General features: G+C 35.9%; 1 protein-coding gene across 1 annotated transcript in view; it reads right to left on the bottom strand.

Annotated features, from left to right (window-relative positions):
- Positions 1–1,287: 1,287 nt before the first annotated feature.
- Positions 1,288–22,385, bottom strand: part of RPGR (retinitis pigmentosa GTPase regulator) — a 40,026-nt gene continuing 18,928 nt past the window's right edge. The window contains exons 7-14 of the mRNA XM_065677186.1: positions 20,020–20,178; positions 12,930–13,085; positions 12,269–12,393; positions 10,958–11,140; positions 9,760–9,925; positions 8,297–8,409; positions 6,436–6,501; positions 1,288–5,426 (exon numbers count right to left, since the gene is read on the bottom strand). Of these exons, the coding sequence (XP_065533258.1) occupies positions 2,757–5,426; positions 6,436–6,501; positions 8,297–8,409; positions 9,760–9,925; positions 10,958–11,140; positions 12,269–12,393; positions 12,930–13,085; positions 20,020–20,178 (3,638 nt within the window). The 3' untranslated portion in view covers positions 1,288–2,756. The remainder of the gene's footprint in view (positions 5,427–6,435; positions 6,502–8,296; positions 8,410–9,759; positions 9,926–10,957; positions 11,141–12,268; positions 12,394–12,929; positions 13,086–20,019; positions 20,179–22,385) is intronic.

The following is a 22,385-nucleotide window of genomic DNA, read 5'->3' as shown; positions in this document are numbered from 1 at the left end:
ATTGCACTAGGCAGATCTTTGGTCTGAGCAGTTGTCTCTCTATTAAAGGATATTTTTTCTCTACTGAAAACTAGTTCAGGAGTACTTTTGCCATGTTGCTTAATACTGCACATAAATCTTTTTATATCTTGTAATAAATACCAAGGACATACTGAATTTCCACAAAACCACAAGTACCAAGCTTTATAAACCAGCATGAGTCAAACTAAATAAAATTCCACCCGTTACACTAATGGAGTTCCAAAGTCCCCCAAAGCCCAGAAACATTGGCACAGGGTACAATTTATGTAACAATTTTGTGGAAAACCCTCAGAAGTGCTGGAGTAATGCTCTGCTTTTCCCCTACCACAGGAATGATCCACAAAACAACATAAAATCAGTTCTCAACTCAATTAATTTTCATCCAGACAAAACAAAGAAGATGCCTGTAACTTGGTTTCCTTTACTCTTCTGGAGGCTTTATGCCATCAGTGCATATCAAGAGAACAACAAATGGCCCCCATTTGCCTAAGGATTTAGATTAGAAGCTACAGCCAAACAGTAAATGAAGAGCCATTTCTATGTGGATTTGGAAATCACTTGCTTCAAAGTGCTCTCACTTTTTCACCCTACCCCCGAGAAAATATTTTTCACAAGAACTAACAGGTTAGTTTTGGTGGTTTTTTTCACAGCACAGTTTTCTTCCAGAGCTGAATTTTAGAAACACAAATAAGTAGATGTCATATCCAAGAAACATATCCAAGGCCTATAAAAATACTTTTCAATATTACTCTAAGCTTTATCACAGTAACATCTTAATCTTTCCCAAGAAAGATAAAATAACACAGTTTAGCTCCACTTAGTTTGAAAAGCAAGTATTTTCACAGCAGCTCAGTGATAACTCAGCACTTCTGCAAAATAACCGAGGACTCTGTCATTAGAGAGAACTGTTTTCTTGGGCACTGCATTTAACTGTTAAAATATTCCATTCTATCAGAGTATGAGGATACTTACCCTTTTCCAAAGACTTAGATATGCTGATGTCAAGATAATGTATTCCAGAAAATCCCAAAGCTTGAAATAAATTCCACAGGGACAAGATACAGTCACTGGACTAACTTCCTGTTAGTTAGGCACAGCATGTGTCTGAAAGTGATCTTACCTTCAAATGCAGTGTTATGGAAGGGGTGACTGAGGTAGGAAGGATCAACCTGGACTAGAACCTACTGGAGAACTATTAATCTACTACAGCCTTTTTAGAAAATAAATTCTGGAGACATTGTGTCAAAGATAGTTTAATGCCAGTGTCTTACAAAACAACATTAAAAATAATCCCAACATAGGTACTGATTCCATTAACATTTTTATTGAATGACATTTGCTCATTTTGATTCTTTTATTCTCCTGTGCTCATTTTCAAATTGGACTTGAATAACTATTTTTCTAGAAAATGTCAATACTGAGATCTGTTTATAAAAATGTCTCAGACCACCCATTACCATAGTATTTAAGTAATAATGGTGTATGATGAGTCCCTATCCCTTCTTTTGCCAGTTTACCCACTAACAGTCGAAACAGTAATGCAATACCTTACAAAAATAATTTTCAAGATTTGTTGGTGTATTTTAAGGAAACTCCAGAAGTATTAACATACTTTCTCTTTTCCAGAAAGAATAGTGACTATCACACCACTTTTCTGTTCCATCTGGCTTCTCAGTTTATTACATTGTCCTCTTTTTGGTTATCACAGATGTGATCTTTAGGAAGGAAAAAACCCAAATATTCTCCAATGAGGAGAAGTTTAGGCTGTGATCCTGAAAACATTTATATACACTTCACACAGCCACAAAACATAGTCCCATCCTTGAGAAACTTACGAGTCAGATGACTAATGTAATGTAGTCTGTTGTAGGCAGATATAGACTCTTTTGTGTATTGCACAGTGTAAACAAGTAAACAGCAGTTTACAGGTGTGCATTTTCAAATCCCTAATTATATCTAATCACTAAAAGTGATAGTCAAAAATTATCCCTAAACAGATGCATTGTGACTCTAACGTAATCTAGGCCAGATTCTGAGACTCGGCTTTGTCTTTTTGCACATAATTGTGTGCTGACACCAAAATAAGAAGTCAACCTTAAGGCCTTTGAAAAAACCCAGGGCATCATTTACCCAGGCCTGCATTTCCATTTACCTCTCTTTTGACCCATGTAAATTTGCCAACTCATCCTTTCTTTAATTTATGCTAAGTACTCAAGCATTTTACCATTTATCTGAAGAGAAGAAAAGTAGGGGGAATGAATATGAAGTGATATCAAAATTTAAAAAAATGCATCTTTAAAAATTTACTGACACTCCTTTTATGAAAGACATTAACACATAAACTATTCTGCAACTAAAAATGATACATCACCTTAAGAAATCTGATCCAAAGGCAATTGAACGTACCAATGTCACTGTTATAATGTATAATTCATGTTGTCGGCATGACATTATGATTTAAGAGGCAAACACATTTTGCCTCCTCAGCAATTATTTTTTAAATCATATGTGTTAAAGATTGTGTAAGTAACTGTATCAACCATTTATGATTTCTCTCACAAAAGCTTCCCAAATCTAAACATTTTCTTTAGTCTTTTTTCAATAAATTGGCACTTAAAGTAGATGTAACAATATATTTTGACTACATTATTTTTTTTTTTAAGTAATAAAAATCAATCTGCCATAGTTCCAAAAGTTTTCTGAATAGGCTTAAAATGCTTCTCCAGTAGTTTATGCTACTTTAGTGTTAAATAATGAGGTAGTACATTGTTCCAAAATTGTTCTGAATTATGTAAACCATTTGCTACTTGCTGTTTGGACTTCATTTTTTGTTTAGAGCTGTTTGGTAAAGCACTATTTTCTGTCTTCTCTGGCTTCCTGGTTTTGTTTTTCGTTTGCGGAAGCTTATTACTATAATTTATTCTTTTACCTTTTGCCTTTTCCTCTTCCTCTCCTTCTTCCTCTTCTCCCTCATCCTCTTCTTCCTCTTCTTCTTCCTCTTCTCCCTCATCCTCCTCTCCCACATTCCCTTCCTCTTCTTGTTCTTCCTCTCCCTCTTCCCCTTTTTCTTCTCCTTCCCCTTCTTCCTCTTCCTCTTTTTCCTCTTCTTCCTCTTCTTCCTCTTCTCCCTCATCCTCCTCTCCCATATTCCCTTCCTCTTCTTCTTGTTCTTCCTCTCCCTCTTCCCCTTTTTCTTCTCCTTCCCCTTCTTCTTCCTCTTCCTCTTTTTCCTCTTCTTCCCCTTCTCCTTCCTCTTCTTCCCCTTCTTCTTCCTCTTTTTCCTCTTCTTCCCCTTTTCCTTCCTCTTCCTCTTTTTCCTCTTCTTCCTCTTCTTCCACTCCCTCTTCTCCCTCTTCTTCCATCACCTCTTCTCCCTCTTCTTCTTCTACTTCCTCTTCTCCCTCTTCTTCTTCCACCCCCTCTCCTTCTTCTTCCGTTCCCTCTTCTTCTTCTTCCCCCCCCTCTTCTTCTTCTTCTCCCATTCCCTCTTCTCCCTCTTCTTCTTCCATCCCCCCTTCTCCCTCTTCTTCTTCCATCCCCCCTTCTCCCTCTTCTTCTTCCACCCCCTCTTCTCCCTCCTCTCCTTCCACCCCCTCTTCTCCCTCTTCTCCTTCCACCCTCCCTTCTTCCTCTTCTTCCATGCTTCCTTCTCCATCATCTTCAACTCCCCCTTCTCCCTCTTCTTCTTCCTCCCCTTCCGCTTCCTCATCTTCTTCTTCCCCTTTTTCTTCTTCATTTTCCCACTCCTCATTTTCATCTTCTCTATCCTCCCCTTCTGTTTCTGCCTCTGCTCCTTCCTCTTCCTTATCTGCTGTTTTGTCTTCCACTTCATCCTCCCCTACCTCCTTAGTCCTCTTGCTTGCATCTTTCTCTTCCTGTTCTTCAGATACCTCTTCTTCCCTCCCTGCCAATGATTCTTCTAATTCCTCCCTTTCACCCTCTTTGTCTTTTTCATTCTCACTTTCTTTTTCATCTTCATTTTCCTTTTCATCTTCTCCTTCCTCTTCTGCCTCTACCTCTTTTTCTTCCCCTGCCTCTCTGTCTTCATCTCCTTCCTCACTCTCACCTCTTCCCTCACTTTTAACCTGTTCTTCCTTTTCTTCTTCAGGGTCTTCCACTTTAGTACACTTCTCTTCCATATCCTCCTTTTCCCCCTCTCTCAGCATTTCTTCCTCTACCAACCTCCATTCCTCATCTCCTTGCTCTTTGCCACCTTCCTGATTAATCTGTTCCATCTCTTCTGCACCCTCGTTCTCACTGTCTTTTTCAGCCTGTGATTTCTCTCTTTCATTTTCTTCCTCATTATGTTTTTCCTCTTCATCTCCTTCTACTGAAACTTCATCTATATCTTTTTTAACCTCACTCTCTTCTTCTTCCTCCCCTCGTTCATCTTCACTCTCACTTGTTTCATCTGGTTTTTCACTTCCACCCTTTTCACTGCCTTCATTCTCATTCTCCTGCTCTTGACTAGATTCCTTCTCATTCTTAATTTCTAACTGTCTGCCTTCATCAGATTTAACTTCAGAGTTTGTTTCTTCCTCATTCAAACTTTTTATATCAGTCTCTTCTACATATTCTTTTTCACTGTTTGCAGCTTGCATCTCCTCAATCTCATTATCTTCTAAGTCCAAATCTTTCACGTCTTTTACTGTTTTAATGGCCTTCTGGACCTTTCTGCCTTCATAGTATTCCTCATCTTTTTCCCTCCTTTTAAGTACAAATTTTGCAAGATCATTACTATTTTCCTCAGTTGAAGATGATGACACAGATATTTGTTTCAAAAAATGAACGTTCTTTTTAAATCCTCTCTGCTGTTCACTGTTTCCTTCTCCGACGCATACTCTTTCACATTTATCAGATTTTTCAACATCCTTTATTTTGTTTTCAGTTTCTATTGCTTCTTGACTTCCTTGCTTTTTAACAGAACAGCATTTTTGTGCAACTAATGAATCAGTCTGAGGCTGATCTCTGGATGCAGGAGGAAGTACACTGATTTTTAGGAACTGCTTAGATTTAACAGCTTTTGGCTTGTTATAGGAAGAATTTGTTCTTTCAGTCAGAATTTGCTTTTCAGTGGGAAGATCCTCTCTGACAAATTCAGGATTTTCAGCATATGCTTTTTCCCTTTTCACCAATCTGCGTTTGTCCCTACTGATTTGTTGAACACCACTTTTCAAAGTACCAACAGTTTGTGCATTCCCAGATTTACCTTCCATTGTACTTTTTTTGGCCACTGGCTTCCCCACAAAGGCACTACTTTTTTCAAAGTCTTGTTCTGGTAACTCTGAAAGTGAAGACTGCTTTTGTAAAGAGCCAAATTTTGACCCCTCCTTCATTAAATCAGAATCTTTGTTTTTCAGCCCACCCTTACCATCTCCTTTCAGTTTCACATTTTTATTGTTCTTCTATTCCACATGAGAAGCAGAAAATTAAAAAGAAAGAAGGAAAGAATTAAGGACAAATGACAGCAAAAGAAAAAGGTTACAAAAACATCTGAACAAGAGAAGAAAATTTGCGTGAGCAAACTAAAGGATAGCATAGAAGGTACAGTATTTCACATGAAATGAATTTACAACTGCACATACTAGAAGAACGTAACATTCTCTTGATGGTAAAGGTACTGCTACACCTTTTTCACTATCCAAGTACTCAAAGTGAATGTAGTAAGAACTGTGCAGACAATATCATGTCCCATAAGCTAAAGCGCATGCAATGCATGAAATTGTGTGAACAAAAGGAAAAACTGCAGCTTCCTTTTACCTTCCTCCACCTTTCCCCTTGGGAAATCTTCTGATATGCTCACTTTTATACTCTAATAAATTAGAAAATCTGCTGTCTTTCTACTTTAAATTTTATACTTGTTTAACAAATTCTGCAAACTAATTTTAAAATATAAAATTACAATGATATACAAAATGCCAAAATGCTGTGATCACTTTAGGAGTGAAATAGGTAATACAAAAGCATTTAATTTCATAATTAAAATCAGTATTATTGTTCCTTTCTATATATTCTATGGTGAATATCTGTAACTAAAATCTTCACATTGTGTCTCAGAAGTCAATGAAAATATTTTAATATCAACAAAACCAGAGATATGTATGTAATCAGCTTAAATTACGAAGTATGTATGATTGATTTTTGCTCCTTAACTGATGAAGTATTATATACTCTCATCTTAGACTATGCTGAATACTTTCATGTGCCTGCACAAATTCTCTCTGACTTCTGTCAGCTTCTTAGAATTTTACCTTGTGGATATTCAGAAAATTAGCAAGAGGAGGCCTACAAAATTTGCTCAGCTTTTTTAAAACTCAAAGCAAAACAATAAAGTACAAGGATAATGCAAGAATTACAGATATTTTATACATCGGTATAAGTATACAAATATATATATATGGTTAGTTACAGTACCTTTTGTTTTCGGAGTGGTGATAATTTCAAGGACTGGTCACTGGGATTCAATTTCATTGCATGTGTCTGCAAAAAATAAGATCTATATTAAAAAAAATTAATATGACTAATAGGGAAAGCAGCATCAAAACCCGGTTCTACTAAACACAGCTTGAGACAAATTTGTAAAATCACATAACTTAACTATTTCACTTCCACTCCCTCATTTACCGCGTAACTAGCTTCACTGCCTCACTTACATGTCAACATCTAAACTGTCTCTAGAGGCTAAAATCTACCTCTCTTATAGCCCACAAGCGCATTTTAGATGCACTGTCTACTCACCATTAATTGCAGCTAAAAATATAATGCCTTACTCCCTCATCATCACAGCCTGCAACATAACATCCAGTTTGATACCACAGCCTTGACAGAACATTGTTAAAGAAACATTACAGAGAATAAATTTTCATTGGAATCCAATCTCACTCTTCTACAAAAGGCAAAAAACCAAAAGGCAAAGCAATGTAGAATACTACTAGGTGGGCAAGTAGAGCGAGATTTTGGTCATCCCTTCCCATATACTCCAAACAACAAAGAAATGTTCTCTGCTGCTGTTTGTTAACTGATTATGGTTTAATAACAATACTCTTTTTCAACACAGTGAGGATAGACAGTTTGGGTTTTGACTCCCAAAAATTTGTGTCATCAATATGCTATTAAAGGTTCTTCCTCCTCGTCACATCAATAAGATGTATGTTGCCACAGTTTAGAAAAAATGAAACTACACTGTAGCAGATTATTTCATTCAGATTTAAGAAGAGCAGTTCTTTTATCTGGTGTTTTGAGAAGTTTGCCTGACTTAAAATTTATTCTTTCATTCTAATTAATGCTTTAAAATTGATTCACAATGCATTTACAACCAAAAAGGAGAAAGAAAGTCTAGCAAATAAGGTGTGCAATAAATTATAAATAAATGTCTTGGCAAATTAATAAAGGCCACATTGTGCATTATATCTAAACCCAATTTTTTTCTTGTAAATTAAAAGAAAGTTTTAGAACTTAAATGGTATGCACTGATTGTCAAATTACTAAGTACAAACAAGTACTTATGTTAAGTACAAACAATTCCTGTAATATGTGCAATCCTTTCAGCGTAACTGACAACATACTCTGAGCCAGCACCACAGTGGGTTCCTCTTATGTTTCCATGCCATTGAAGTTAAAAAAACCCCAACACAAACCACAAGCAAACAACAAATGCAACATCTTTTCAGTGCAGTGCATTAAGACCAGGACATGCCCTATCTGCCAAGAGAACAAAATGTGTTGGACAGGTGCACAACTAATAAGATGAACATATTTTTTAAATAAAAGAAATATGTAGGAACATGCTTGGGAATCACAAAATAACCAAAATGTCTGCATTTGGGTCTTCCCTTTAATATGATCCACCTGTACTAAATAAGCTCTTCTTGAAAGAGGAAAGGACAGATTTCTGCTTAATTTCCTGCAAATCTGTCTTGGAAATCCTCAAGAAAATGAAGGTCAAAGATAGAGATCACCATGTGGTATCCAGTGTCATTCTCCTTTTCTTTCCAAGGTAAAGAGGAGGGAGGGGCTGCACTACATGGGACTGCTTCAATTTATTACAACATCCCTTATTACAACTTTACTTGGAAAATAAAATCAAACTTTAACATTGAGTAATGACAGTATGAAAAGCATGCTCATTTAACAGTGTCAGTACTTCTTGGTGTCACATATGATGTTCTGGGCTAGCCATGAGTTCTGAACTAGAATTTGAAACATAGTTTAGCTGTTTAATTCTTTCTCTGCATAAAAATGATTGAATCACAAATTCTTTAGTGGAATATATTACCATATTTAGGATGTCAGTTGTATCTCCGAGGTTTCTGTCATTATTTTCATTATCTGAATCTTCTTCTGCAGAGCGTTCACCGGGTTTATCCTTCTGATGATTCTTTTTCTTTACTTTAAGGTAAAATAGGGGGAAGTAAACAAATACGATAGGAACAAGCAATATGTAACCAGCAGAACACTCTATTCTTGTTGTCCTGGTTTAGGAGTAAAATAGATTATCTCTATTTTACTGACACAGGACTGAAGTCCTGAGATTCCTGATTCCTCCAGCTTAAGACACAGCAGAAACACTTCCACTTTTCATCAGTATTAACATCAAAGGTAGCTCAGCAATGTGGCTTCAGTGCACTGTAGATCTCTGACCATTTTTGCAGGCTTTCAAAGCATAAATATTACATGGGACAAAGTTTCTTTTGGATAATCTCTTTAATAATAGTGTACCACCTAGACTAAATTAGCTGCAGTCATATTATCTACATTAAACATTATCTGTGTAATGGATGGAGAGACAGTGAATTTAAATCCAATGCTGCATCATAAAAATGTACCTACATCATTTTCAGGTTCACCTCAAGTTCATCAGGTATATGACCAATTTCATACGGCACATAGGCCTAAGGAGACTCTAAGGGCAATTTAAATTTCACTGCATTGCTTTCCTAGAACCAGAAATACTAATGGACATGGTTGAAGCTTTATAAATAATAATCTTAATTCTAACTGAATTAAGTACTTTCAAATTGGATTTGACTGTCCAGTAAGTCTGAGCTAACTTTTACACAGAAGCACTGTATTCTGCACACTAGCGTTGCTCTTCCTGGGAAATCACACATGCCCAAGAATCCAGATAAAGTCAGAACTGCTCTAGAGAATCTGTGTGTTAAGTCCAGTGCTGTATCAGTACCATTGTTAAGCAGACTTTTGCATTAACCAGGGTATTGCAAATCATTATTATCTTAGATAACAGAGAGTGAAGAACACTTTTGCACTTCTTCACTTCCAAGTGATGAAGAAAGATGCCATAAGAATTAACAGACCTTTTTCTTACCCAAGGTCTCTTGTAGGCCCTTCTGGGTTTTTAAGATTGTTCCTAATCAATTTTTTTCTGTAATTCTTTTTTTTTTTTTTTTTTTTGTAAAAATGGAGAAAGTGGTTACTAATCTCACAGTGGTTTTGTGAAGTTCTATTTCTACAGAAGAAACCACAGGTACAATCTAAAAGTTGTTTCTCTTTCACTCAGCCTTCCTCTAAATCTTTGAGCACATTTTCCAAACATGAACAGTGTGAGGCAATGTCTTGCATGCATTCCTCAACTTTCATGTCTGTATGCTGCTGGACCCTAGTGAGGCAACACTGAATTTAAACCTTCTTTCAGGTTCAAACTGAGCATTTGTTTATGAACTATGAGAGGCAAACCACATAATTATCTGAAAACAGATGCAAGATATGGGGACACTTCACCTTTTTTATGGCGTCTGTGCTTCCTAGGTTCAGCTTTAGGAAGATCTGTTGCAGAAAACCAGAATGGACTAGTCTTGCTAGCCACAGGTAGTGAAGATTTTAAGAAGCTTTCTCCTAGTGGGGGCAGAGTTTGTGCCATTCGACTAAACTGTTCTGGTGACTTTTCCTGCAGAAGATTAAAAAAAACTTACATTGAGCATAAGAGCAGAAGAATAAAATGTAAGCAACCTTTTAATATTTTCTTTTAGTTGATGATACAGTGTTGTAACTTTGTAAGGGAAACATAAACCAAATTTCTTTGATATTTAAATTATTTACAGTCCTGAAAAGTGCAGAAGTATTGTCCAGGCTTTGGCAGGGATACAGTTAATTTTCTCCCTAGTACCTGGTGCAGTGCTGTGGTTTGGCTTTAGTCCTAGAACAATGCTGATAACACACCTATGTTTTAGTTGTTGCTAACTAGCGTTTACCCTGATCAGGGCAAGGACTTTTCAATTTCTCATGCTCTGTCAGTGAGGAAGGGCACAATAGGCCAGGAGGAAGCATAATAGGTATATAGTGGGGGGATATTTTAGGTCTCTACACAATAACCTCAAGCAGCCTTAAAAGACAGATGAAGGAGAAAAAGAACTTTGATTTTTACTTAAATACTAGCATCTCAAGTAATGTTTAGGTATTTAATCCACAACATCAATATAGTTTTACAAAGTAATGTGGCTTCGTGGTAGTTTTCAGACAGGTAAGTGAAATGATCCAACTCATGCTACTCAATGAAATCACATAGAATGTGTAATGGAGAGAAAGGAGAAGCAACTACAGGGTCTTAGGATCATTTTAAGCTGATTGGAAACTTTCTCCTTTGATATCTTATAAAACTATGAGCTTGTTTAATACGTTCAAGGACTCAAAGGGAACAACAAAAAGAGGTTCTTGCTCTTCTAAAAAATATTTCTAACATGCTAGAATTTAAAAAATACAAAATCAGTCTGAGTCTTTTTCATAAAAATAAACAAGCAAAATCTGACCAATGCCTATCTTCCACCTGCATTCAATTTTGAGACCAGAACAGGTATTCATTCTTCTTTTTATACACTAAAACTAACATATAATTTAAGGATATACATTTATCTGCTGGGTATACACTGTGACTTTTGTTTCCTAACAGAACTATTGCAATTCTAAACAGCTCTGAATTTACCCTCTCTCGACGTCGCATTCGTGCTGATGTTAGTTGTAAGGTGTTTGTTAGTAGTAAATCTCCACTTATTTTAGAGATTGTAGCAGTCAAATAGCTTTCATGTAAATCTTCTAAGAGCACTTCTTCAAATCCTTTAGGTCTTGGAGCAGCAAAAACTAGCATGTGACAACCACCACATGCAACCTACAGCACCAAAAGAATTATCTAATTATTTCATTAGCAAGAATCAGTAAAGGGACCACATTTTATTACAATCATCTCTAGGGGTTTAAAGTATAAGAAAAACATAGTGAAAATAAGAGACATTAAATAAGTTCAAATTTAGCTCCAAATGACATTAGCAAGATAAAAGTACTTAATTATGTTTATTAATGACTAGAGATCTATGTTCACTTCTTATTAAACACAATATATTTGTATTGAACAGAACTCAAGATAGGTCTATCAAAAATTGACAGAGAAGAAAGCAAAGATATTTCAACTATTTTTCAAGGGATTTGTGATAATTATTTTTATGTAAGTTAAATGTGGGCAACACAGATAGCTTCAGTGATACAAACCTAGGTATTTTATCCTAAAATCCACAAAAAGTAAAGTCCTACACCCTCCAACAGACAAAATATTATTACATAAAGATCAGAGGTTTCACTTTTAAAAAGTTTAAAACCCTCACAACTTCTGATAAAATGTCCTTAGACTCTAAGTCCAGTAAACAAAAGTGGTCAACAGAATTTTGCCCCAAATTTTGCTCAATCCTGAGTCATGTTTGCATTTCTGATGCTGGCAATTCTATGACATTTATTTCTCAGAATACCTCAAGAAATAGATTAAAATAATGCCTTTAAGAGAAAAGAGTATTTCTGCTTTATCATCCCATTTGGATTCAAAAAAGCAACTCCAACTCCTCTAATTTTCCTAGGGTTTAAAAATATCCCACTGTACAAATCATCATTAAAATTGAAAAGTTGACAACCTGGTGTTTTCAGAACAGATATGAGTTTCCCCCTACTGTCAGCAATCCCAGAGCAATAAATATTTAATTTTATAGGCTGGCACAGCCCGATAGACCAGAACACTACTGAATAAACCCCTGAAAAGCAGTCTAGATGTGTAGTCCAAGCCAAATAGATTCTAAACTAAATGAAGAGTGTAGTGAGAAAATATAATTTCCTTTTTATTTAAATTTGTGTTGTCTATTAATTAAATGTTATGGAAATAAATATTTCTATAATGAGATTTCAACTGTCATTAATAACATTTCACAAAAATATAAATGTTTTGATGTCTGAGAAGCATGAACAGGAGTTTTACCAAAAGGACTGTGAACCTCAAGAAATTATAACACAGAGTGGGATCAAACTGATTTGTAAAATTCTCTTCTCCAAGGCCTAACTTGCCGTGTCGCCCATCTCCAAATGTAAACATGAGGCCATTCTCTGTATGTGAGAAAACAAAAGGGGGTCTTATCAATAACAAAGATTAAAAATAAAATTAGGACGAAAGCATCACGAACAAAATAACAGGCCATGCAAGTAAGGAATGATTTTCTTCCAAAAGCAAACACTGAACAATTATTTTTAGATTTTCAACAGATGAATATGATCAAAAAATATACACGTTTTCAGGAAGAGTACTGCCTGAGATGAGAGTTAGTCTGGATAATTGGTAAAAAAAATCCAGCAACAAAATAATAAGACTGAAACTGTACAGATATTATATAAAAAACCCCCAAAACAAACAAACAAAAAAAACTTGTTAGCTAGGCATGACAATGAGGTTATAATTCCCCAGGAGACACTGTATACAGAGTTATGCATGGCATGGCTGTGGATCTGGTTTTCTCACCTGTTCACTTGACTTTTTGAGCTAGTAAGTTTGCATATGTCTTTTTCTACTGTTCATTTTATAAATAAAGCTTTTACAGTATAAGAGAGTCACTGGAAGTGTATTCCACAGTTTTTCATTTACATACCTGCTATTACAGCAGTATGATTTTCCCCACATGTAATGTTACATATTTTATACCTCCTCAAGTGTTTCACAGACTTCGGTACTGAAGTTTCAAAAATAAAAGTACCATGTCCCAGCTGTCCATGTTGTCCAAGTCCAAAAGTATATACATTTGTCTCTGAAAATATACAGCCAAAGTTAACAATAAATATGCTGATACGTATATTATAACCTGCTTTCTATTACCCAAATGGAAGTCAAATTACATCACCATCAAAAAAGAATGTTTTATTAGTTAAAAAAAAATGTACCAACTTATCAAATACATTTATCAATTGATAATAAAATGCAACAAAATAAAACCCAGGAAATTAAGTATTAAAATACATACACAAAAGAATCTTGAATTGCTCAATATGCAATATATTTTCTATCATACCTGCAAAATAATCCACGTATCACATGTACACAAAATACTAGCTCATAAAAAAATTTATGGGACTCTATGTAATGCAATTAATTCAAGACCACACTGTCTATACATATGTGCACTTTCAAGTACAGTAATCTCATCCTAGTTTCCGGTTACGCACATTTACACTGTCGGACCCTAAATTTAATAGGCTAGACCTCTTTAAACTGATATTAATTCATGCATATAGATTGTAACAATAACAATCATTTTCAGTGTTCTGATCAGCTACCACATCAGCCCTGCATTAAAACCAGAGAACACTATAATTGTGTTATCTTGTGACAGAATAATCACCTTTCCATATTTTGTCTTTTTAACGGACTGTTTGTGCCAGGAAAGAAAAAGAACTTCTCCAAAGCAATAAAGATTCTTGCTGTGTCCATCCCCTGGCACTGCATCACAACAGGGGAGACTGTAAAGCTTGGAAATCTTGATGAGGTCATGCTTGAAAAGAGAAATTCAGACACTGAGATTTCTTGGGAAAAGAAGTTTTTCCTAGAACTGTATTTCCTGACCCCTTTTTTTCCCCATGTAGGCAGCAAGAAAAGCTGGAGAAGTACTACTTAAGGTACTTGAAAAATTATTATTAAAACCAGCGGAAAATTGGGAAGAACAAAAAATATTCTGCTTCAAGCAAAAAGAACTGAGGCCTGGGAGCAATGTATCATTACATCATTGTCACAGTGCAGAGCACGCCTGCTCCTGCTGCACAGATGCCACTAGGTCAAAAATCTCACCATGTACAAAAGCAAGAGAGGAATGGCCATCCACAGTGGAATGTGTGGAACAACTGGCAGAGAATCTGCTTTTTGAGAACTTCTTTATGTCAAGGAAACAAGGCCACTGCAATAGCAAAATAAGTTTCAGTGCCACAAAAGTAATTTATACCGTGTGACCAAATTCTCAGAGCAGCCACAGAGTGGAGAAAAATTTAAAACAAATTATGTTACCATTCCCTCAAACTAATCCTTCAGCACTGTCAGGGAAAGGGAAAGCAAAGAACATACCGGATTCCATATACCATTATACACTTACTAAACTCTGTTTTCAAAGGAACCATGATGAAATATTGTAACAGTCGATATGGCAATATTCCTTCTAGGAAAGAGTTTGCTTTTTCTGCCCCATTCAAGTTGTTCCATATTAACGTGCCATGAATTCACACCATAAAAAACCCCCAATGGTCTCACACAAAAGTGATTGCAGATGATTTTATTTTATTTTTTTTTTTAACTAAATGTAATAGTAAAGCTCCCTCTGCTGGAAATTTCAGTGCTTTCAGTGCAAGAAAGCAACACAGAATCTTAGTAAAACAAGAAGAAATTTTATGTAACATTTAGACTTCTGCATAAGAATCAAAAAACTGCACCTGAAAGACAGGAGCTTTCTTTAAGCAAACCAAAGTCTCATATTCATTTTAGTACATTACTTTCTCAGGGTGGCTGATCCCTTAAATTCTGTTTAGAGTACTGCGTTTGTCTTAAGATTTCTATGGAAAGTGGCCATTTTCAAACTGTATTGCTTTACCTGATTGACATAGTTATTTTGAGTGAAGTTGGGTTTTCTTCCCACATTATCTGTAGTCCTACTTTGAAACAATACCTTCTGAATTTGAGTTTAGAGTGAGCTGTTCTCAAATGCTAACTTGAAAAGTACAGGAAACTATTTTCTTTCCTCTGTTTCTACTGACAATGAGAATGGGCCAACCCAAAACCAAGTTAGAGAGGCACCTAAATTTTGCTCCTCTTGAATTTGCTTATTGGTCAGCTATCAAGGCACAAGAAGACAAAAACTTTGCACGTTTCTTAAATGATTCACCTCTCCGTGAAGAAGTGAGGCCAGACTTCAGTAATCATCTCATTTAGCAGAAATTACATATTTCCTCCAACTTGTCTTTATAAATGACTAGGAAGAGAAGTCTATGGCAATCTTGCAGACTAGGTGACAAAATTACTCTCTTCAGTCTCCCCGTGCCCTGCCTCTGCTATCCACTTGGCTTTGTGGTTAGCCAGTTCAGCAAGCCAGGTTTGGGGGGGAGGTTGCCATAGGAAATTATGGAATGGTCAAGGAGGCAGTGCCACAGTGGTACAAGGGGAGAGGAAAGACTTCTGGCCACATCAGCACAAGGGAAGCAGCACTGCCTCCAATGCATCACAAGGAAGGCTCAGCTGTATTAACAGCGTCCAGAAGAAACAGCAGAAGTCCCGTCTTAGCCTCCAGGCAGGAACTGCTGTCTCCACAGCATGAGAAGGACCTTTGAAGAACAGAGAAATGGTTCAGAGCTTGTACAGAAGCCAATGGCTTCATAGTTCCAAGTGACCTCCAGCACTTGAGTGCTAGGACTGCTTCTCCTTTACTTCCTACATTTTCTTTTTTGGAAGAACAGGGATATTTCCCTCTAACTGTACATCTTCCACCTTTAACAGTTCTTTAATCTCCATGAATCTTTTTTTATTCTGCCAATGGGCTATTCACTCTTACAATAGTTTTATTTTTAAACAGCTGAAAAATGTTACTGTAAAAATCAGCTGTCAACACAGTACTCTGTTTTACCAGAGTTAGTAATTGGATTTGGGGATTTCAGTATAAATAGTATACAGACTTAAGAACATTTTGAAAACTCTAGATAATCCTATACGGTTTGAACAGTCAGCTCTGTCATGAAAAGGTAGAGCTTTTTCATCCTTTTCATCCTCTTTCAAAAGGGTATCTTGACTTTTTAAAAGACATTGATAAAGAAGATGAAAAATCCAGCATTTTAGATACTAACACACAAATGTGCTGTACTGGTATGCCAAATGATCTGTTCTTGAAGGACTGCTTCACTTTTTCGTTTGAAGAGATATCTCTGCCTTTCCCTCCTTTCAAAGGATAAAAGGACGTAATATATCCTTTTACAGACAGGCTTATTCCCAGAGGATCTGCCATCATCTGAAAAAACCTGAAAGATATTAAGCCCACTCCCAATCATCTGTTGCTTCTTCTCAAATTTCTAGATTCACAAATTATTATTATTCTACCTTTTAAAAAGCTTTACTGAAAGAGTCTGCAAACTGAGATTGCTGCTCTGTCATATTTCTTTTGAAAGTGACAATACCAACAGCTTCCATTTTCAGGAGGAAGCACTTGCAAGTGTTGTGGGAGGTGGATGCATTTTCTTTTCAGTCTCTGAGAGAAGTCACCTGGGATGAAGATATGATCTTCTTGAACTGGCTGATAGTCTGTACTGAAATGAGTGTTTGTGCAGCTAAAGGGAGAGAAAGCTTTTGCACAATAGGATTTTTAACTGTAATTCTGCTTATTCTCTAGAAAAACCTGCAAAATACTAAAGGCAGAAGGACAAATAAGACTTGTAAAGAAGATGGTTTCCAAGACCATATTCGACATTTTTAAAACCTTGTATCTTTAGAAAGGTATTTTCCAAATCTTTACTCTCAACAGTTTAATTTTTTGTTCTCTCTGAAATAGACTGAGTTTCCCATTTTAGAGTCTCAGAAAAAAAAATAAATATTATTTTAATACATACTTTCTACCATTTACTCTGATACTTGCTGGAGAGATTCCTAACAGTAGCTTGATTTAATAACCCAAATGTTCAGTGGTTCTGACCATACAAAATTGCCAATAGAATAGATAAGACAGTCATAAAAAAGAAGTCAAATGAAGTGCTTTGGAATAGACTAATTATGTATGAGAGTCCGGAAGAAACTTGCCTCATACTCAGTAAGATAACTGCATTATGCTTTCTTCTAACGCGATAAACCCTAAGTAGAACTGATGACAAGAAATGAACCAAGATGTGCAACAGTTTCTCCATATGACATTTTCTCCTAACCTATTCCAGTGTTAAATGAGATAGATAAAACAGGGGAATATACAGTAGTCAGACACTCACTTCTAATTTTTTAAAATAAAAATGACACATCCTGAGAAAATTGAAAGACCTTGAAAAAATGAAAGCCGCATCTGTATATACCATGTTACTAAAGCCAAAGAGCACCCATTTTCATGGAAGATGATACACAAAATTCAGATTTTTTTCAAAATTGCACTACTTTCCTGATTTAGGAAAATGAGCTTAAAAGAGGCATAAATGTTTCTGCTCCTCTTTAAAGCTATATTCCTCCATCAGAATTCTGAATTTGTGGTCACATCATTTCATCTCAAGATGCAATATACACTTTAGTACTGATTTCAAGTTAAGCTTCTGGTGCAAAGCCTGTAATACACATATGCTACACTCACTTTTTCAGTCATTACAGTGTCCAAATCTATATTTTTTCCCAATTTTTTTCCCAAAATTTTGAGTCAGAAAATTTTCTGTACAGCAACATTCCTGACGAAGTATCTTTTACTTGAAGCAGTATTTCCATTTTCTGTTCAAAGTGTCTTAGATAGAAGTTCACAGCTGTAGCCTATTTAATAATAGCTGAATCACACTAAAAAACACATTTATCTGACCTTTTGCTCTTATCACAACAACTATGTATGTTGTTGGAGGATATTGTTTTCCTCTTCTCTGGACACAACTGGATCTTCTGGCACTCAACGCTTTGATCATCAACTACCAGCTAAGCCAGCATTAGACTTACTTGTCTTCTATTACAAATCTATTTCCATAGACAAGCAAATCTTGCATACTAAGACACTGACTTACTATGTTTCCTCACTGTATTTGTTTCTTGACATTTATATTTTGCCTTTTTGTTTTAGTTCTTGTACATGTTTCACTATAATGATGATGTCATCCAGGTCTACACCTTCATACTAAATCTCTACAACAGTCATTTGTTATAATGAAAATTTATCTCAAGAAAACACATTAAAACAAAACATCTCTTAGTTGGCTGCAGATTTATGGTCAATAATCAATAATCATAATCAAATTCTTTCCACAGAATTTCACTTTATAAGCCATGAAATAATGCTATGATTTATACATTTTCTGGCCCCAAGTTTATGATTTTTTTTCCTAATAATGATAATGTGATTTTTTGTAAAGAAATTCATTTTATGACACAGAATACTGCCAGGGTAAGACTGTATATTGGTGGAAGAGAGACAAAGGCACTGAAATGTAGAGAAAAGTTTTCATTATTTCCTGGATTGGCTACTGTGATTTCCTCTTCATAGTTTTCTCAAGGGAGTTTTAACCTACACAGAGTCTTGCGACTTGAGTCATTGTTACACATAAACTTTCCCAGCACATCACTTCCACCTTTACTCTCTCCAGTGGCTTACAGTACAATACCACATCATATTACTTACAATCTCCCTCATTTGGATTTTCAGTTTATATTTTAGAAATATTGGTTACATTACATTGAAGGCACTTTCAAAATACATTTTCAAAATACAGATTTAAGGACTGGTATCTATACATTCTATTTGTTTTTATAGCTTTTGCATTTTGGTAGGAGATTAATTACAGACATATACAGCTGTGGAATTCAATACAAGCCAAAGCCAAACTTCCCTTTCCTGTTTCTATACTACTGTAGTTCAGGATAAAACTTGTGGAAATAAATAGCTATCAATACTCCACACACCTCTTTGAAAAGTTAGTTTTCCATTGACACACAACCATTTAATAGTACAGTAATATACAAACTCTTCCAAGCACTATACATACAACTCTGTGAACTAATATGCAACAGTTGTATTTAAATGTATATATACAAGTTATAAAAATCATCAATGTCTATATCTGTCCTAGTTTTGCACACATGCTAAAGATTCTGCTCAAAGTCATGGGTAAATTCTGTATCATGAGATAACTTAATTCATTTAGGAATCTAGCTGACTGTGCATCTCCAACACTGTTAACTATTTGACAAGTGACTTCCTAACTAGTCAAGGTCATTAAAATTTACTAGAGAATGTAAACTTTCCTCTAAAATTTTCCTCTTCACACCAATACCACTTTCAAACTCCTTAGAGGAAAGAAACATCAGTCATCAATCATCCTTGCTGCACTAGGAGATGCTGGCTTGTTACAATTCCAGTAACTCAAACTCTGTAAAGTATCTCTTAAAATGCAATTTATTGGAGCTAAAACTATAAAGAAAATGTTATCAATAATCTTGTATCCATTCAGATGCTGGGAACCCTGAGCTGTGTGCAACTGAACAGGCCTCCAGCCAGGCAAAGACCCCATCCACTGAAGGTTACCCCATTTTTGGTCATTTGAGCTCTCACAGGATTTTCGTACAAGCAAAATAACTCTACTCATAATTTATATTGTCAAATAAAAATAACATTCACATGGGAACTTGCTGCTGAAATTTTAGATAAAGGCGAGGACACACAAGTAGTCCTTGCTGCTACCTACTTGGTACTGTACTTCTTGGTAGAATAAGCTCTGTTACAATTAGCTGGCTAAGTTTATCTAGTAGCCATGGGATACGTGCAACACAGGCATGCACATCAAACTACACATGCAGCACAGCACAGGCCTGCGTTTAGGTTAACTGTTACATGGATTTCTACCTCTTTGATGTACAGTGGTCTTCCAGTTAGGATCACTTAACATGTAAGATCACATCTTACATTTCAGTGGGATTTAAATTCTTTTAAGTGAATTAAGTTTACTGATTAAGTTATAGTGCTGTAAAAAAAAGACACTTAAATTGCATACCTGTTAGCACCACAGTATGTTCTCCACCACAAGCAACCTTATTAACTTTTTCCACAATTCCCATTACAGGCTGTGGGACTCTATTGTTCTTCAGCTGTTCAGGCATTAATCCCAGTTTCCCATTCTCAGGTTCTCCAAAAGTATACAGCTCACCATCTCCTGTGAAAATATAAAACAGAGCAGGGTTTCCAGCATGGACTCAGAAGCAAGGATGCAAAAGACTGCTGCAGATACATATCAGTATGATAGAAAAGTGTATGAACATTCAGGGATAACTGAACATTACTTATATAATTTCCAAACAGCTGTGCAAAGCAGTCTGCTTTGATGGGACAAGAGGCTAAATTTTAGCCCCATCCAAGATGAGAACCACAATATGTAGCCTGCAAGCAATCTAGTCTGCTATGTAAGTCTGAATTACCATTCAGGACAGCGTTCTATATATCCTTCTACCATAGCTAAAACTGGAACATGTAAAATGTTCTTTCCATTGCTATATTTACAATTTATCTCCATTTATCTATATGTTTTACATTTACCTCAATTTCTGATTTTCCATTCTAAGGGTTCCCCAACTATTCAAATAGGTCAGAGTGAGGGTTACATAGAAAACATTTCCTTATTGCCAGGAAAGCTTCAAGTTAATAGCCGAGTGTTTTCCACTCCTGAAAAAGATTATCTGTGGAGTAGTGTCTTCATAGCAAATTGCGGCCCACAATTTGAAGTTGCAATTAATTACCAAAATAATCATCATACACTACTATGTAGGAAAAAAATTGGGGTTTAATCCCAGTTGGATATAAGAAAGCACATGGACAAACAAAACTCTCACATGGAGCTAGTCCAAGATAAAGAAAGGTTTAAACTAGTGTAGGAGCTGCCTGCTAAAGCAAATCCTAAAGATAGCTACCATTACATAATCAATGTAGTAACAAACCCCAGGCATACAGTCCATTATCATTTTTGGAAACATGTAGATTTATACTTCAGTACAAAACGTACCTTTACTTTCAGATGGATACACTGAGCGTTCACATATTTACTTTTACAGCATTTAGAGGCACTACTACCACATGACGCACAAGTATCTGAGAGAATCAAAGACTGAGAACCTAACTTCCATGGCACGATATTTATTTGAGAAGCTTATAAGACTTAAGACATTTATCCACTGCCCCAGACAATTTTACATGGTTTCTGTATTTTCCAGGTTCACTTCTGCCTCTCACAATGGCAGTCTTCACATGCCATGCTCCTGGCCACTTAGGTTAGCAAATGAACTTATTTTTTCTACTGAGTACCCTAACTGCACAGAGAGGCTATCAGGGAATGACAGTAATACAGTCTTACTGAATGTCAAGCTTCCTGCAGGGTTTCACAGGGCTCAGGCTATTAAAAGTAGCCACCCACAATCTATTCACAGAACTACCTTCTCTTCAGCAACACAATGAAACAGGATAGCGGCTGTGTCTCCCAACTATCATCATCAGAGATGTAACCTCATCCTGCCAGCTCTTTATTCTTTTCTATCATTTTGACACTCTCTTTCCTGAACAGAAAAAACTATCCCAATAAGAACACTTCATTTACCTGCAAGTATCTGCGCAGGTCATTTCAATGAGGTGCTTGCAGTCATTTCAATCTGTCTATATTTTTGAAGAAATGGCAAATCACCTCAGCTGCAGAAAATTTCATTTCATTTCTAAACTACGGACTATGCTTAGGTTTCTCTGTTCAGTCTGATTTTCTGTTTCAGTTCTGATCTTTATTCTTATACCTAAGTACAGAAATACTCTGAACAGGCTGATACTATGCAGTTATTTGCAGTAGCAGCAATTTTCTGTTCTAAAACCATAACCCAATGAACAACAACAACAAAAAAATCAAGTCTATGTGAGGTTTTCTGTAGCCAAAATATTCTATTCATTTGGGATTCTAAGTGAAGAGAAAGAAAAGAAAAAAAAAAACAACCCTGTTTTTTCGGAAGGTAAATATTGGTTTAATACCTTGGATCTGCCACATATTTCTAGAAACAAGCTGATAACTCCCCCCCCCCCCCAAAGCACTTGGGAGTTAACTACTTGTGCACTTCTCTTTGGAGAGACCAGCACTTGTTTTTAAATAATACTGCACTGCAAATATTCATCGAATCACAATCTAATTAATAGGATTAGAAATCCAAATGGCCAAGCTTCCACTGACTTCCCGAACTAATCAAGTTTATTACATTTTTTCAACTTAATAATCCAGCTAACAAAGATAAATGTATTTATTAAAGCAGTGTTTTAATACATTATGCATCCCTTTAAAGCAAATAGTAGTCTAAAACCTACAAAAAATTGGCTATCAAGCATAAGAAGAATCCA

This window comes from Lathamus discolor, chromosome 4, assembly GCF_037157495.1.
Source record: "Lathamus discolor isolate bLatDis1 chromosome 4, bLatDis1.hap1, whole genome shotgun sequence".
NCBI lineage: Eukaryota > Metazoa > Chordata > Aves > Psittaciformes > Psittacidae > Lathamus > Lathamus discolor.
The sequence above is the reverse complement of the archived record's forward strand: the minus strand, read 5'-3'. Positions and strand labels throughout refer to the sequence as shown.